Genomic DNA, 17841 nt, shown 5'->3' with positions numbered 1-17841 from the left:
CAAATAAAACTTGTTCTTTTGTTTACTTTGTGCTCATCATAGGATTTGAAAACCCCAGAGGCTTTGATGTCAAGGTGAAGCTTATACAATCCTGTTGATGAAGAAGCTAGGCAGAATCCAGCTGCTTTCCCTGGAACCATGCAACTTCCCTGGATTTGAAGCAGGAATTTGAAATCTTATCTTCTGTTCAGACAGGCAGGCAGGCAGTTGTTCTAATGCAAATCAGGAGATCACCCAGGAGTCTCTCTAACATTGTGACTCCTGGATCCTCACTTCAACTTCTCTAACTCTCTGGTTCTGCAGTAAACATTTTTTTTGGTAAATGTAGCTTTAAGAACTTGAATATTTTAAGCTCTTTACTGTAGCAAAGAATAGAAAACTAGTTGGAATGTCTGAGTTACAATAAAAGGCATTTTAAGTTTAGCTTCTGTATAGAATAACTGTTTATCTCTTAAGTTGCTGATGATTCTCTGTTGTAACTGATTAGATCAGCAGGAAACTATTCTTCATTCTTTTTCTTACAGGTTTTACCAGGTTCTACTAATCTTTCTTTTAAGTTCTCTTAAAGCAGGCTACCTTGTCCCATCAACTTTGGGAGAAAATTTGACCTAGTTTCTTTGAAAAGCCTGAAATAAACACTTCCAAATCTTGCAGACTGGCAATATACTGTAGGGAGCTGAGTTTTTCATCTTTTCTGGTAGTACAGGTGTTAATTAGTAATTGTACACTGAGCTCTGATTACAGGTAGAGAGTGAGTTGGTATGGCAACCCATTGCTGATCTTGCCCGTGAAGTGTTTTATCTTTGCACCACAGTTCACTTTTAGAATATCTAGAGATATGGAAAGTGCTTGCTACATGTTTGAAATGGTGGCTGGCTTCCTTGGTTTGCCAGGTTTGATGCTGGGACTGTGGTGGTTCTTGCAAGGTGGTGTAAGGGAACAGGAAACCAGAAATGCCATCTATATTTCTTCTATGTTATTGTTTTTTTGTGGGGTGTGTTTGGTTGTTCTTTTTGTTTGGTTGTTTGATAGTTTTGTTGTTGTTGTGTGGTTTTTTGTTTGTTTTTGTTTTTATAGTGGCCTATTAAGTGGTACCTGTTCTTTAAATATTCCTGCATAATTGTATTTGTTTTGCCTTCAAGGCATTACAACTGTTTAATTGTATTTATGTTAGTATTTTTGTGACCTTGAAAAGTGGGTTGCAAGCACACTTAAGGGCAACAAGTGGACAAAATGGATGTTACCCTCTGATGACTTAGACAACTGTGAATATCAGTGAACACTTGTGAGCCTTCTTTCCAGCTGCCTTTGCTTGTGATTCAGTTATGAATGTGAAGTAAAGGTGCTTCTGGATGAGATCAGTCCCAGGCCCTGGGAGAGAAATGGACCATGAAAATACTGCTTTGCCTAGCTTGATCTGTCTGCCTTCTTTTGTTCTCTAACTAATGTAGATGCACCCTGCGTAAACAAATAGAAGATCTTTCTGTAGGATGCAGCAGCTCTGTATCCCTGGCTGACAGCTGGGGGACACCATAAGCACTGTACAGGGTGGATGCTGACTACAGAAGACACAGTGTAGGACTATTTTACTTAGCTGTCCAGATACAATCGCTTCTTCAATTTTGGAGAGGAAATCTAACTTGGATTAGTGTGTTCCTTTCACTGTGATGAAAGACATTACGGAGCATGGAGGGTAATCCTGCAAATCCTGTTCACTTGGTTGCAGTGGAGAATAGAGGTGCTGGATGCCTCCCCTGTGGCAGCTGTGGGGTGATTAATATCTGAATTTCTATCTGCAGCTGACAGAGGGAGCTTGGGCTTTGTCTTTGTCACACTGGACAGAGAAACCCTCTCAAAGTCTGTGCTGTTGTTGACTTGCTACCAGGTTGTCTGGAAAGATGTCTTGGGAAAAGCAGGGTAGCTCTTCCTGCACTGTTTCTCTTTGTTCTTGTTTTCTCTGCAGTTATACTTGTGCACCATTCAATGTGCCAACATACTGTTCTTGGTCACTAACTTGCATTGTTAAAACTGTCTTTCAATTCTCTGTAGAAGTAAAAGAAAAGTAAGATCATATACTGAAATACTGATAACTTTTTTTCTCTTGGGCTTTTTACAACCAAACAACCAAAATGTTTTTAGAAAATATAATGAAAACTGGAGTTTCACCTGATCTCATGACTCTAGAATTTTAAAATATAGGTAAAAGACATGAAATGGTGAAAGACTTGCTTATGTGTTGCGAGTGTATAGATTTATGTACAGAAATGTCTCCTTGCTCATGGTAAAACCCTTTAACCTTTCATTATCTAGCCTATGGACTCTTCCAAGTCCAAATAGCTGATTTTCTGATGAAGATTGTGGCTGAAGACTGTATGTGTGCTGCAGGTTATTAGGGGACATATTGCTGTCCTCTGTACGAAGAGACTTGCTTTGGAGCTGAGTGGCTTTACATGTAGATTCGAAGAAAAATAAGTTTTTTAATCTGGTGAGAAAAGTATTGTCCTTATGAGGCTAGAAAAAGTCAAGAGTTTGGCATGCTGTTTACAGAAAGTCAGATAACTGCTGATCTGGGCACCCAAATCTGTTTCCATGTTGCAGATGGCAACATATTACAACAAAAAAATATCATCTTCAAGACTGAAATGAATAACTTCTTTGTTTTTCCTTGTTTCAGAAACATTTTGACTTTGTGTATGGCAACATAAATAGTAGATTAAATCTGTTCAAGGAGAAGCAAAAGAGCTCCCTGTGTGACTTCTCCAGTTTTTCACAAGAATGCAGATATGGGAGATGAGGAGCAGCTTTCCTTGCTGCTTGAAGACATGAAACTGGCATAACTCACTCCCCAGGGGGCTGAGTGTTCTTTGCTGCTGGGATGCAGTTCAGCCTGTGTGTATTAGTGGAAATATTCAGTGACTGAAGACGGTACTAGCTGTAGACAAAAGTGTTTTGACGCATCTACCTGTGTGTATTTTGTTTTGGTTGTGGTGTGATTTGTGTATGGTTTCCCACTCCCCCTCTGGTCTTCTGACTCATTTGAAGAATAAGGCTGAGACAGCTTAAACCCCAGAGATTTAGGTGCTCATGGGAAAAATTAGATTTAGATCATTTTCCTCTTATGTTACTGTGGCATAATATGGAATTTCACAGGGCTACCATACTGAGCATTTTGATAGGTATTCTTGAATATTAGTCTGAGATTGCTTCTGGCGTGCTCTTACTCAGGCTAATGTGCATTTTAGCATAACATGATACCTGGAAATATCCATAGGCAAAAGGGCCAACTGAAGTAAAAGTCTGTTGGGTATCTCCATCTGTGGGTACAGTAAGTGTTACCTGTGTCTTCGTTAGTCCCAAATGTGAGTGTTGTTTTGGGTTGGTTTTTTTTGTGGGGGTGTGTGGGTGGGGCAGGCACACAATGTATGCCTTATGTCTTTTAAAGTTATTTGAATACATTACGCTTTTGCAAAATGCACACTGAAATAATTTCAGGTAACATGATGTAAGCTTCTTACCAGGTGCTGCTCTGTAGCTGCTTGTTATTTTTCTGCACCTGTGGGAGGGAAAGGTTCAGTACTGGGAACAGCTGAGGGATGGCAGCATGAGCTTTAGCTAATAAGTGTGCACTCAGTGACCAAAGATCCTAACCCGACATGGTCCTTTGGGTGTATTGTTATATTTTCTTGAACCTACTGAGGAGAAGCTAGCAAATAAACTGCAGTCACATCTTCTACCTGCACTGTGGACATGCCTGCGGTCTGTTGCCATGGGGATGAAGATAAGTCTCGTTTTAAAGAATTGTACTGAAAACTCCCCTACTCTTAGACTGCATGACCTGTAAGCAAGAAATTGTGCATCAGTTTGTTGTTGAAAGATGCTAAGGTTGATAGTCTTGAGTAGATCTTTAGCCTGTTCCTAGGGAAGCAATGCTTACAATTCCACTGATAGTAAATCCTTGATAGGAAACTTTTAAATCCTATGGCCAGCTTCAGTCAGACTTGAAAGAAGGGTGGGTACTTACACCTCTGTTCTCAAAAGTTTTGTGAAAGTTGACAGATTAGATGAGACTCAAAGCAGTGCACTACCAAGGAAAGAAAAAGCAAAACTGTACTTGTCTGCAAGCCAGTATGTACTATTCAATGAGGTAAGCAGGCTAGGAAACCTGTATGCTATGTCCCTGTCCAAAAAGGCAAGAGGAAGAGGAGACCAAAAAACAATAGCCATAAATCTGTTGAGAAACAAGTTCTGTTAGTTCTGCTTCTTGCAAAACAGCTTTGACTTACCTTTTTTTCTGGGAAATTTTATATTCTCAAAAATAAGTAGTCTGCCAGCTTCTTTGTTTGACTACAGAAACAAGATTATATTTACTGCAGCTACATGTTGACATGTTGTTTAATCTTTCTTTGATCTAGTTACAAGACTAGCTCAGCTTTGAGAGACTATTAAAGACAAAACATGTAGTTTCTTAATTTTTATCTGTCAGAACAAAAAGCAATTTTTGTTCTTGTTAATTGTTATGCAAACATGAACCTTATTAGCCTAGAAGGAAAGCCCTGTGCAGCTCTTCAGAAATGCCTGGTTTTAGCACATGCCTGGGCCAGCTGAGCCCAGCTCTACTGCAGCCAATGCTGACATCTAGTGCAGGTTCAGTAAAACTGAGCATTCAGCTTCTGAAGCTTCTACAAAATTCAGTAAAATGTACCTCTAAACTTAGAATGTCACAAAGCTTTTGATATTTAGCAAGTTTTCAGTTCAGTCATCGGACAGCTCACTTTGACTTGCTTCCTTGACTGGCTGAATTTAGGCCATTGAAGACATATTTCCTTATTTTAAGGCAGGCATTCACCCTGCTTTCTACAGATGGAAGTGCCTCAGTCATGTTACTATCACACTTTGGGCAGGATAATGATGCCTGTACTACTGAGACTATTGTGGCTTTTAATTTGTGGTAATTGAGTGTCTTTTCTTGAAAACACATGTTGGAGAGTTGAAACAAACCCCCAAAGCAGGGTGACACTTAACCAGGGCAACTAAGTATTTCTAGTCTTGAAGTTAAGTTATTGCAGAGCTCCCAGATGAATTTTGTATATCTGTGTTTTAAACTACTTTGTGATGTGTCTTGTATCTTTATACCCTGAAGAAGTGGATGTAGTGTAAATCTGTTGCAGATGAAAACAATGAGGTGCATCTTGCAGAATAAGTACCATAAATACAATTATTTACTTTGTTGTAGGGAGATTTTATCTTAATTTTCTGCACAGCCATAGCCTAGCCTACTACTAAAAGAAAAAACTCCCCCTCACCACAAATCCTGCCCCCAAAACAAACCACAACCCATAACTACCCCACTTCTGCCACAGAGTCCAAGTCTGAGAGCAACTTTTGCATTGAACACGAAGTTGGCCTGTATGAGCTCTAGAGGTTGCTTCCAGTCTAAGAATCAAGATTTTGGCTTCTGTTTGCCCCCTGTTCTGGTTTTAAAGAGTGAGGTAGGATTCATTCTGTGTTTTTTCTTAAATCATAGTCTGCCATTGGAATGGAAGGTGCAAGGGAAGTGCTCGTCGTTTCTTAACCAAATAAATAATGATGTTGTCAACTTCTGCATGGTGCTGGGATATAGCAGTGTTGAACACCACAGTAACTGTGGTGCAGTGTATGGGATCTGACAGGATGACCAGCATTAGGCAACCTGGGTACAGTTGTCACTTGAACTTTGACAGGGTTGGAATGCTGTTTGGGATGCTGCACCCAACAGGGTGACATACTAGTCCCAGTGTCATGGAGCTCAGTTCAGTGTCTATCTAAAGCAGGGCTGCAATGGCATCAAGTTGCACCAGGAGAGGTTTAGATTGCATATTAGAAAAAAAAATTCTTTATGGAAGGGTTTGTCAGGCTTTGGAACAGGCTGTCCATGGAAGTGATGAAGTCACCATCCCTGGAGGTGTTTAAAAGGCTCTTAGAACCTCATCTTAGGTGCCTTAGGGACATGGTTTAGTGCTAGAGATAGGTTAGGTTATGGCTGGACTTGATGATTCTGAGGGTCTCTTCCAAATGAAATGATTCTATGATTCTGTGATATTTGCAGTATGTGCATTTGTCTTAATTCGGATTTCTTAGTTTTAGCTATTCCATCTTTTAACCCTGTTGCTTAGATCTACAACATCTTATTTTAAGCAGCAAGAACAGTGCTGTGAAGGGTAGCTTATTGTGAGGTTCTGAGCATGTTTGTTTCTACCAGACAGCCCCATAAGAAGAAATGCATTAGTGGGGAGGCACTCCGCACCGCATCTCCTTGTGCATGGCTACCTCTGCTATCAACCCACCTTGGCTGTATCCTGCTACTATGCTCTGATGAGAGCCTTAACTTGCAGTGCATAGTTTTAACCTAAAACTAGAGCGATGGATTACTCTGGGGTAATGAGTACACTTGTTAAGGCTGCAGTAAGTTTGTCCAACAGTAGAGGTCTGTCTTGTTTGGAAAAAGGATTTTCATCAGTTAGGTATGAATTGCTATGGAAGAACTGAAGTAGCTCTTCAGTAATTTTAGGGTGGGGTTTTATTTTAATTTCTTTGAATGTTAATTTAAACACTTTTGTAGCAGAAACTGGTCTGAAAGGTTGCATGTAGTCCGGTGAATCAAATTTGCCAGTAGTTGGGAAATACTTGCAGTCACAGAGCTGGTGTGAGAAGCCATAACTGGAAGCTTAAGCCTATATCCCCTCCCCAGCCCTGGTAGTTGAGAACAAAACTAGAAAGCACTACCAATTTTTAGTGCGGATGGCTAGTCACTGCGACAAACCACATCTGGGAAGTGAGCTTGTCCTTCTGGTGAAGCTTTCAAGTCAGAACTGAATTCCTTTCCAGAAAATAACCTTTAGTCAAACTCCAGTTATTGGTTTCAGATAGGCACAAGTGGATGAAAGTACATGTCTAACACTAGACAGGAATTGTTATAATAGATTATAATTGTTGTTTCTCCTAATGTTAACTTGCAAAATTACAAAGCTTCTGCCAGAAATTTTATCTTTCAACCCAAATGAGCTCTAAGTATTTTCTATATCCAGTTATATGTTAGGTCTATGAATGGAGGGACATTGTACAGCATAGAAATTATTTTGCAATCTTCTAAAAAGCACAGGTCTCTAGTGTGGGGTTTCTGTGTTACTTTAGACTCAAACCGCCTCTAGTTCTGGCATCACTATATATCAAAGTATGTGATCTTACATTCTTTAAGCCCTTGTTTGCACTGTCCTGGAATGATATCTCCCTTTTAAGGTGTGATGCTGTATTGCATTGAGCTATTGGAAGCTTATTTTTTGTTTTATTGAAGTTGAGTGACCTCAGCCTGAACACAGAATCTGCCATTTATGAGTCAAAATTATGACAGTTCTTGCTAATCCTGTTACCAGTGAAGCATCCTACAACTTGGCTAACTATACAATGCACAGATGGTTCTCTTGCTCCCTCCATCCAAACAATGCATGTTTGCTATTAATCAATATAGATTTCAAAATCTTGTTCCATATTACTTATTAATCTTGCATACAAGCCTTTGTGAGTTGCAGAATTTCTTCTGTAACTTTGTTGCCATAGATGAACTGGTCTGTCACACTAAAACTTAGCAAATTTGTTTTGTAACAATAGTTTTTCAGCTACTTGTCTATATATAAATTTTGAAAGGTAAACACACTGTAAAAGTCTGGTATAAATTAGTTTAATATCTGAAAATATATCAAATGTAGCTAAGGTTACTGTTTGCTTGCTGTTCAATGTGAATACAGTTCAGCATTAGCTAATCCTGTTGTGGTTTTGATTGCGGGGTGACAATAAAACCGTGGCAGATGTATTGTTAACCCCTCTCCCTCCTCTTCCTCTTTTTGCCCCTCCCTCTCCCCCCTTCCCACTAAGGACAGGCGATTGGGAGGGAAAGAAGGACAGAGAGAAGAGAGTTGGAAAAATTAACAATGTTTCACTAATGCTACTAATAAGAATAAAGAAAATAATACAAAATATACAAAGCCAATCTTGAAAGTCTCAGCAACTGCAGAGCCGGCACCCGAAGTCCTGGATTGGACTCTGCAGCCAATCGGAGCTGGATTCAGTCTGTCACTAGGCCTCAGTTCGCAGGGACGACTAGCAAGGTCCTCTCCTAGTGTTGGCAATAAGCAAAAGGGACGAGGGCAACGAAGATGATTAAGGGAGTGGAGCACCTCCCTTATGAAGAAAGGCTGAGGGAGCTGGGTCTCTTTAGTTTGGAGAAGAGGAGACTAAGGGGGGACCTAATTAATGTTTATAAATATATAAAGGGTGAGTGCCATGAGGATGGAGCCAGGCTCTTCTCGGTGGCAAACAACAATAGGACAAGGGGTAATGGGATCAAGCTGGAACACAAGAGGTTCCGCTCAAATTTGAGGAAAAACTTCTTCTCAGTGAGGGTGACAGAGCACTGGAATGGGCTGCCCAGGGGGGTTGTGAAGTCTCCTTGCCTGGAGACATTCAAAACCCGCCTGGACATGTTCCTGTGTGACCTCATCTAGGTGTTCCTGCTCTGGCAGGGGGATTGGACTAGATGATCTTTTGAGGTCCCTTCCAATCCCAAACATACTGTGATACTGTGGTCTCCCACTTTCATATGAAGTATTCATGTGAATGGGATGTTATACTCTGCTGGTCAGTTTTTTGGTCACCTGTTTCTCGTTGCCCCTCTTGCGAAATGTGCATCAGTCCTTATCAATGACCTCGCATTCCATTGCTATGTTTACCAAAACATATATCTGGTTCTCCAGGAAAATGCAGCTAATGTGAAGGCTTCAACTGACAGGCAAATTCACTAAAAGAGAAACTTGCTTTTAACAAAACCAGGACAAATCCTTATACAGATCTGGCAGATGCCTGAATAAAGCTGAAACTTATTTTATTGCCGTTTTTCTGATTTTGGTTTAACGGTATGTTGTAAAGATAAGTTCAGAGTTGTCTGGTGTTGATGGTGTTTCTGCTGCTTTCTTGCTTTTGAAATTCTGCAACCCTTGCTACTCCTGAAAGATGAAACACCTAGTAGAAGCTGTGAATTTTCCAAGCATTACTCTCCTTGCACATTGTTTCAGATGACTTTGTTTATTTGGTAGGGTTTGTTTTACTGTAGGCTATGATCCTCTGCTGAAATTGCCAGAATACAAAGACTATAATTGCACCACCTTATGTGAGATGATAACAAAGGTGATGGGAGGGTTTTGTGGTTTTTTTTTTTCCTGTGAGCAAAGAACTCGTATGTTGTCATTATGACATTACGTTCTGTGTTCACATTTGTGGTACATCCACATGATGTCACAACAGAAAAATAATGGTACCTTGAATCACAAGAGAAAAAAGCCCTGAAGGTGAATAGAAAAAGCTTTAAAAAATTAGTAGCATAGCTATTTCTAGAAATCTCTTTCAAAATGCTGAACAGGATGCAGATACAGCCTTGTTGCACTGCTACTTGTGCCACTGTGTGTACCTGTGGGAGGTGTGAAATACAGGCTTTGGAGCCTCAACCCTCTTTCTGCTTGTGAAGTATGCAGGAGGTACTGCAGGCAGGAGGAGGTGAATAGGCTGTTAATAGCAGAGCTGTACCACAGATTTTTCATATTTGGAACCCTGTGTTCAGATCCAGTCATTTCCCTTTGAAAATGCATAATGAAATGTGTGGTTGAGACCAAATAGTTGTTGAAAATTATTAGAGGAATGGAGATAAACTTATATGAGGAGATGGGAAGAATATTAAACCTCTTTAAAGGTGAAACAAATAAGAAACAATTCTTGCGTTGTGTGTGTAGGTTGTGGGGTTTTTTTGTTGTGTTTTTTTTGTTTGGTTGTTTTGTGTGTGTGTGGTTTGTTGTGGGTTTTTTTTTGTGGATGAGTGAAGACAAACCAATTTAATAGGCAATTTCAAACTTTTTTTTTCTTTCCTATATGTATGCATATAATGTGCCAGAATCACAAGTAAAATTAAAATATAGAGGGGTTGAAATGAATCCTAATAAACAAAGAGAACAAAAGTAAGTATGTATTATCTTAAAGGAAAAATGTGACATATTTCCAGTTGTGGGCTCTGTTTTCTCTGAAGTCTCTGGCTGAAGCCATGTATTCTGTTTCTATATCCTGTATAGCTATGAGTAAGGTATAAGGGTCACTGATACATAATAAAATATTTGTAACTGAAAATATATGCTTTTAGAACATCTGCAAATTTAGAACAATTAGATTGTCCAAAAAAAGTGTGAGAGACACTTGTTAGAGCAGATGTAATGTTAGATGATATTAGATGTAAGTCTGAATCTGAGGCATTCATTTTAAGAAACAGGCTTTCCTGTTTCACTGTGATAACAAATGACCCACAATATGAATTTATCTTTACAGTGATTATTGTAATAAGAACAATATATGATATAAAAGCTTATCCATTCTTATGCCAGTTTAGCCACCTGGATTATTCACATAGATCTATTCTGCCTATTGTAAAGGTCAGGAGAAGTTAAGAATCTGTGTTCAAAATCTGACCTTCCACAGCTGTTGAAAGTGTTAGTTTGTAGGTCAATAATTCACTGATGTGGCATATTTTCAGTATATCTGTAAGTTATGTATCTTGCATAAAGATATGACAAAAAGGCCCGAAGCATAGAAAACCTGTGCAATTCCAGGTTGCGCCAGGGCTGAATAATCAGTTACACGTCCTGCTTGAAATAGGTGTTAAAGTTGTTGAATTGCAACTTCCATTGTCTTTCAAAAAAATCTTTAGAGAAAAGGGGTTATATCATACTCAGGACTGACCTTAAAAGTAAAAAACAAAACACAAAGCAAAAAAGCCACACACAAACAAGCAAACAGAAACCACCAAAAACCTGCTTGTTAAGGGACCATTGTATCCTTTGTATTTCCCCAATGTGGAAAGTCTGCCAACCTAGGGTCTGGCACTTGCCTCGTAAACATGGTGCATCACTATGTTGATAAAGCAGTTAATTTCAGAAGAACACTTTTGTGGCACCTCAGAGCTGGGTCATCAGGAAAGCAAAACCCATCAAAGACTGATCTGAGCTCCAGATCTGGCAGCTTCCCCTTGGGGTGCTGCTGGCTGGATTCTTTAGAGGTTAGGCATCTGCACGCAGCCTCATCTGGAAAGCACAGCCATTTATTTTGGTGCCTCTGTGGAATCGGAACCTTTGTTACAGTCCCATCACTGGGGATGAGGACTGAAAGTCCTTTAAAATGTTGACTGCTTCCATAATCTGCTTTATGTACGTGGAAAGGTTAAGTGTCTTTGGGTCTCATTTCTGCTCTGAGACTGTTATTTAAATGTCGGGGTCCTAGGTGCAAGTATTTGTAAGGTATTCATTTCTCAAAAATTTAACTTTCTTGAAAGTTTGGGCGTGTGATCCTGTCCATGAGTGGCTTCCCTGAAGGGCCTTCACTGGAGCATCATCCCATGACTTGCACTGGACCTCTACAAGGAAGCCCTGATTCAATTTTCAGGGTTGAAAAGTCAGGGTGCAGTCCAGACTGGGCTAACACAGCATGGCTGGCTGTGTCCTGCTGCCTAAATTACACTGGAGGTTCTGAGGCATGTTGTGATCATACTTTTTGACAAAACTTCTTTGGTTTTGACATATTTGGAAGCACAGAACTTCATTTATAGGAACCAATTTCTGACTCTCTGGTTATTCTGTAAGAGGACTCCTGAATGAGAGCAACGCTTGTTTGGGGCACTGAATTAGGTTTCCAAATAAGTAATTTCTACTCTAGTGAACAGTGTTACAAACCTATCTAATCAGTAGTAATATCTGATTGCTACAGAATATGTAGTGGCACTTCCGAAACAACAACCTGATTACAAATTCTGATAGTATTCTCAGTGTATTCTAATGTAGCTATTTCCTTTGTTTTCACCAGTGTATGCAGTAGAAAGTACAGAATAAAATGTGATATGGAATTGACTTGTTATGAACTTCAAACACAGGTGTGTGGCTTTTGGTGATAGGAGAAACTGCACAGATGTATGGAGGAGGATGGTATTAAGGATATATTTATAACCTGTGGCCTTTTGTTAACCTATTTCTCTGTTAATAACTTCCCTTCTTTCGCCCCGCCTCCTGCAAGGGATGTTTCTAGTAGTATATGTGTTAAGCTATAGAGAGACTGTGAATCATAATGCATCTCTTGAGGATAACCTGATTTTTGTTTTCTGACTAAAGTAGTATGAGTCAATTATTGTGAGTTAATGTGAGTATAAAGCTGTTGGAAGGACTTGCAAATGGCTAAACTAAGGATCGTCTTTCAATACCTGTTGTATATTGATGTTGTTTAAAAAGGCTTGTAAATAGAAACTAACTTCAAGGTTGTTTGCATTTATCATACAGATTTAAATAAACTATTTGAAGCTGTTTTAACCCTCACAAATCTCTAATAGAGAAAAGAAACAAAAGCGTGCATGAAACCTCAAACACAGTGCCAGAATTCACAGCAGAACATGGAGTGAATCCTTTAAAACCTTGGCCATAAGTATCCTTAAGCTTTGGGGTAGAAAAAGTTTCATTAAAAGAAAAAAAAAAAAAAAGCTGTTCCTCTTTCTGTACAGTACTTCTACATCTAGAAGTCTTCCACCTGTGATGGAAAACTGCTGTGTTTTCTTCTTTTTAATTGTAGAGGTCTGTTTGGTGTGTGTGTGTGGGGGGTTTTGTTCGTTTGTTTGTTTATATCTATATTTCTGGTGTAAAGGTGGTGCAATTATCTGATTGAGAGTGTCCCACACTTGGAGATACTTAGGGCAGCAAGGAGACAAAGCAGTTTTGTGGAGAACCTCATTCATTTACTTGCTGCTTCTATTGCAGGAATCCTTGCTATCAGACCCCCAGGAAACTGCCTTTTTAGTTTGGTGTTTGGGAAGGTGTAAGGAACAGGGGGGTTACATTAGAGTTGTTTTAAGAGCTTGAGCAGGATCTGCCAGACAGGGATGCTTGCTAATTAAAACAGGAGGGAAAAATCACCTGCAAACACTGTAATGGGCACAGGCAAGTCCAAACAGGTGTGAATTTTGGCACTGGTGGTTTCTGGAAGGGGAGCGAGGTTCTGTTTTTCAAGGTTAATGCTTTTGATTCTTAATCACATATTTCATGCTATTTGGAAAGTGGGCAGCATCCCCTGCATTTTGCTTCCTTGTTTCTCCCTCAAGGTGGCTCTTGAGGAGAAGGAATTGATGTATCAGGGAAGAACAGGAAAAGAAAACGATGTCTCATACTTCCAGACTTCTTGAGGTGGGAGAAGAGAAAAAAAGTTTCTGCAATCCAAGCTTCCTGATCAAATATACTTTAGTTGATACTTTTTTTTTTGCATACCTGTTCCAAAAATAGCCATAAAATAGACAACAAGAAAGATCATAGAATCATTTAAATTGGAAGAGAACCTCCAGTTCAAGTTCAACCGTAACCTAACTCTAGCACTAAACCTTATCCCTAAGAACTTCATCGATGTGTCTTTTAAACACATCCAGGAGTGGTGACTCTACCACTTCCCTGGGCAGCTTCTTCCAGTCCTTCACAACCCTTTCTGTGAAGAAATTTTTCCTAATATCCAATCTGAACCTCCCCGAAGCAACTTGAGGCTATTTCCCATCACTTGCTGCTTTGCAGAAGAGACCAACACCGTCCATGCTACAACTTCCTTTCAGGTAGTTGTAGAGAGTGAGATACCAGCATGACTAAGTCATTAATGATCTATAAGAGAGTACAGTCAGTCCTTTTCTATATAGCCTTCATTATCTTGAATACATTTGCACTAGCCAGTTGTATGGATGGTAAAATACATCCTTTTTGTACTGCAAAGGAAAAAATTCACCCTCTGTGTATTAACCTCAAATATTTGAGGAGAAAGACTTGATAAAAACTCAAAGTTGTATGTTGTGGTGGATGTTTTTTTGTGGTTTTGTTTGTTTGTGGGTTGTTGTGGGTGTTGTTGTTTGTTTGTTTGTTTTTTAATGCAGATCAATAGGACCATGAGCAAAGACCTTTGGACCTCAATGTCTGTGTGTATATTCAGAGCTGCCATGCTGCCCTTGCTATGGGTTTGCTGGTAGTGCTGTAAGAAATGGAACTTGAGTCCTAAAGCAGCAATTTTTGTGGCTATTGTCATGGCTCAGTCCAGTGGCCAGACATTGAGGAAAATTCCTTTTCTTGCTCCTAAGGGCTTTGTCCAGTGGGGAGTTTGTGATTGATAATGGAGCTGGTGAACCCTCCCTCTGCAAACCAGGGCCTGAGTATATGTTCCCAGTATAGATGTGCAGTGTTAGAATAACCAGGAGTTGCATGTCAGAAGTTGCTGCTCTTAAAGGTAACACTTATCATTTTGGATGTCCAGCTTAATCTTGAGAAATAGTTCAGAGTCCCATTTCTAAGCACAAACAAATATTGCTGGATTTGATCCAATATTTATCAATTTATTGAAATGCATTGAGTGATTTTTTGCAATGGGTCAGCTAACCAGGTAAGAAACTGGCTTATATTAAGCAAGTCTCTGACATTTTGTAAGTTTGTGAATTTGTAAATCAAAACAAGATGGTAAAATGGAGAACTGTCAGCTACAGGGACTGACATTTGGTTAGAATTACTGATAAAATAGTTTAGCATTATTTTTTCAATTTGTGCAAGTAAAAGTAGGAAAGGTGCTTTATCTCTTCAAATTTGAGTTACCAAGGAAAGTGGAAAGGCAACTTAAATAGATGTGGTAAAGGTTATCTGCAATATCACCTGTCTTTGTGTGAAACTCTTTCATATTGGTTTCAGTGAAGAGTAACGCCTACAAATAAAGAAAAAAAAATTAGCTATATTTTTCTTCTATATTGAATACTGTAATAAATGCTAATATGCAAAACTAAACACAGCCACAAAATGTTTTATTCCTCCTTAGTCTTGCAAACTTTACTTATGGCTACCTAGCTTCTTCTGGGATGCTAATGCCCTCTCTCACATGAGAGTTAGTATTAGATGGGAGCAGGCTTGTTAAGAATGGTGTAGTTCATAAACAAAAATTTAAAAAATAGTTCACTAAAAAAATGCAGTGTTTCTTCTCTATCAGCAAGATGATATAGGCATTCATCAATTAATGAATTATCTTTCATTTAAATTACCTAAGCAAAGGTATGTTAAGGTATATATTCAGTCCTCAATGCTCTTCATTTAAAACAAAAACACCACACTGTACCCCCAAAAAACTCCCAGAAATTCACAATTATAGCTGAGAGTCTACCTGTACCTTTTCTGTAATTTTTTTCAAAAACGGGTTATATATTAAAAGACATAAAAGAACGTCTTTGATACTTCCAGCTTTAATCTAGTTGTTTAGCTTGAGCTACACTTTGAAGAAGCGGGTGAATATAGAGCCTGGGATGATGATGTGTTATCTCAAAGGAAGGAAGTCTTTTCAATACATTTAAGACTCTCTTCAAATTATTTTAATTTGTAGATATCAGGGAAAACCTTGTGTCCTTTATGGATGCAAATGCAGAAATAAAAATGCTGCCAAACAATTGTAGTATGAAGAACTGAAGTTCTAGGTCAATGCTGTTTGATTCTGGTAAGTTCCTAGGTAGAAGCTGAGATCCTAAGAAACTGTGCAAATCCTGGAGAGATGAAGTAGTAATTGTAAGTTTTAACTTAAAAGTTATGTGCTTCTTGGTAATGCATACCCCTAAATTACAGGGTTTTTAACTGTAAAAGTTGAAGACCTCTAAGTTTTAAAACCAAGCTCACCCTTTTATAGCTGAAACTAAGGAGAAAGCTACTAGGGTTGCAGCTTATATTCCTGCTAGGTGGTTTTTATAGTGTTTTTACAGGTGTCTTGGCTACTTCTCCACCTTACACAGTGCATAGTGAGACTCTTCTAAGAAACTTTTGTTATATACTTTATCAAAATTGCACCCAAGTTCTTAAAGCATATAACACACCAAAGAAATTGTCTCATTGCTTAGGTTCCCCAATTGCCAGTTTGGAACCATTTCCTGAAATGGGACTCGGAATCATCATCTTGGCATTCTCCTGCTATTCTCCTGGTGCAGGATGCTTCTCAGAAAACTTGTCTGTAGTTCTCCCCTATTAGGCTGAAAATCTGATGGCCAGAATATCTTCTAAATGCTTTCACCAGGTCTTCTGCTTACCTTCAGCTGTTGGTTTTTCTTGGTGGCTGTCCTGGGTCTGTATTTTTCCCATTACCACACTGCCATTGACACAGCTTGTGCTTATGTTCTCTAGTGTCTGTGTGCATTTTTGTTAGGGCTAGGACTTTCTCACTGGTGCGTAGTGGTGCCAGTTCTCAGAGTTTGGTTCTGTGCTTTGCTGCAGCTGTGATTTGCCCGTCATGTTTGGCTCTCCCTTAAATCTAAACTTTGCAGTTAAGTGTGTGCTTAGCTTCAAACTTCTGTTTTCTTTGGCTCACTCTAGACCTTGCCACTTGCTGAAGGCTGAGTATGCACATCTCCATAGGAGTGGAACTTAGCAGTGACATTGAGAGTGTTTGTTGTATTTTAGCTCCTAAAGAACAGGACAGCAAGAAAACAGAGGACCAAATGTAGCTGTTATGGTAAGGGAACTATACAAATGGCAGAAATGTGATACAGGTAGAGATGAACTACTACAGATTTGAGCTGGGCTTTTTCAAATGCAGCTAGTGTGAAATAATATGTGTAGTATAAAAACAAGAGATGAATATTTTGGAATGAATGACATAGTGTTTGAATTGATTTCCATCATAATGAATTTATATGTATCCTCACACACATTGACTCTTCAAGCACCTTGGTACTGGCCAGGGAGGTAGCTTGATCATAAAGTGATTTTTAAACTGATTTAACTAGTTTTTTTTTCAGTGTATGCCAAATTCTTAAATACAGGGATTTATCCCATGGGCGTAATTGGGAGCACACACTGTGTTTCAGGTCAGCATCCTGCTGGTTTAGGACACTGGCAACCTGGGCAATACAGCATCACTGGTGTGCTGCTGAACCCTGTCCTTCCAAATCTGGAGAGGAACTTTGACTGCAGATTCCCAAAGGGAAGGCAGCAATGCCCATGATCTCTGGTTCCTATGGCATTGAATCAAACTCAGCATTGGTACACTCTATAAATACCTCTCTGTGTATCTGTATATAGTATCTTTGTGTGTAGCCTTTTTCTTTGTAGAAATTTTTCTGAAAACTATTCAAAGGAAATAAGTCTCCAAGTGATTTAAAGAAAACATAAATGACAGGTTCTTTCCTGTGCTTGGCTGAGTCACATACAATGTGCAAAATTAACAGGTGCACGGTGGCAAACTGCACTCAGCAGGAAATGCTGGGTAGGATTCAGAGTCCTGAATGTTGAACGAGTCTTTTCTGTAGCACAGGGCTTGAAAGGATCAGCAAGATACACTGAGCATCTCAGTAGCGCTTTATTTTCCTGTAAATTTTTGCCTATGGATAAGCACTTTTTTTAACTTTGCAGGTTGTCTAGGGCGAGATGCAGATCTTGTACCTGTTCTCTTTATCCTCTTGCTGACAACACAGCCGTAGGCTTTGGCTGGAGTGTCTGTATATAGCTTCCTTGTTTGAGTCAAAGATGAGATCCAGCCTAGCTCTTGCCTTTTAATCTGTTGCTGGGCTGGGCTGGCGTCTGGTGACGCGTTGAGCTAAGCTGGCTGCAGTGAGTTAATAGAGAAGACGAAAGGTGTCAAACCCCTGCAGAATGGCTCAAGTACTTGTGGTGTCTACCCCATATCCTGAATGCTGAAAAAAAGATGATAAAGCTGCCTCACAAGAAATTACAGAAATTTTTCCTCAAAAAG

The 17841-nt window shown here is 39.4% G+C and overlaps 1 protein-coding gene across 7 annotated transcripts in view; it reads left to right on the top strand.

Annotated features, from left to right (window-relative positions):
• Nucleotides 1-17841, top strand: part of RPS6KA2 (ribosomal protein S6 kinase A2) — a 309958-nt gene that overhangs the window by 31928 nt on the left and 260189 nt on the right. The window contains exon 2 of one of the 7 annotated variants that reach the window (XM_065057602.1): nucleotides 1-17841. This exon is cut by the window's left edge and continues 12333 nt beyond it. The exons of the other annotated variants lie outside the window; for them this stretch is intronic. Within the exon in view, the coding sequence (XP_064913674.1) occupies nucleotides 17794-17841 (48 nt within the window). The 5' untranslated portion in view covers nucleotides 1-17793. 7 annotated transcript variants of the gene reach the window in all.

This window comes from Columba livia, chromosome 3 (assembly GCF_036013475.1).
Source record: "Columba livia isolate bColLiv1 breed racing homer chromosome 3, bColLiv1.pat.W.v2, whole genome shotgun sequence".
Lineage (NCBI taxonomy): Eukaryota > Metazoa > Chordata > Aves > Columbiformes > Columbidae > Columba > Columba livia.
Note: the sequence above shows the minus strand (reverse complement) of the source record. Positions and strands in the feature narration are given on the sequence as shown.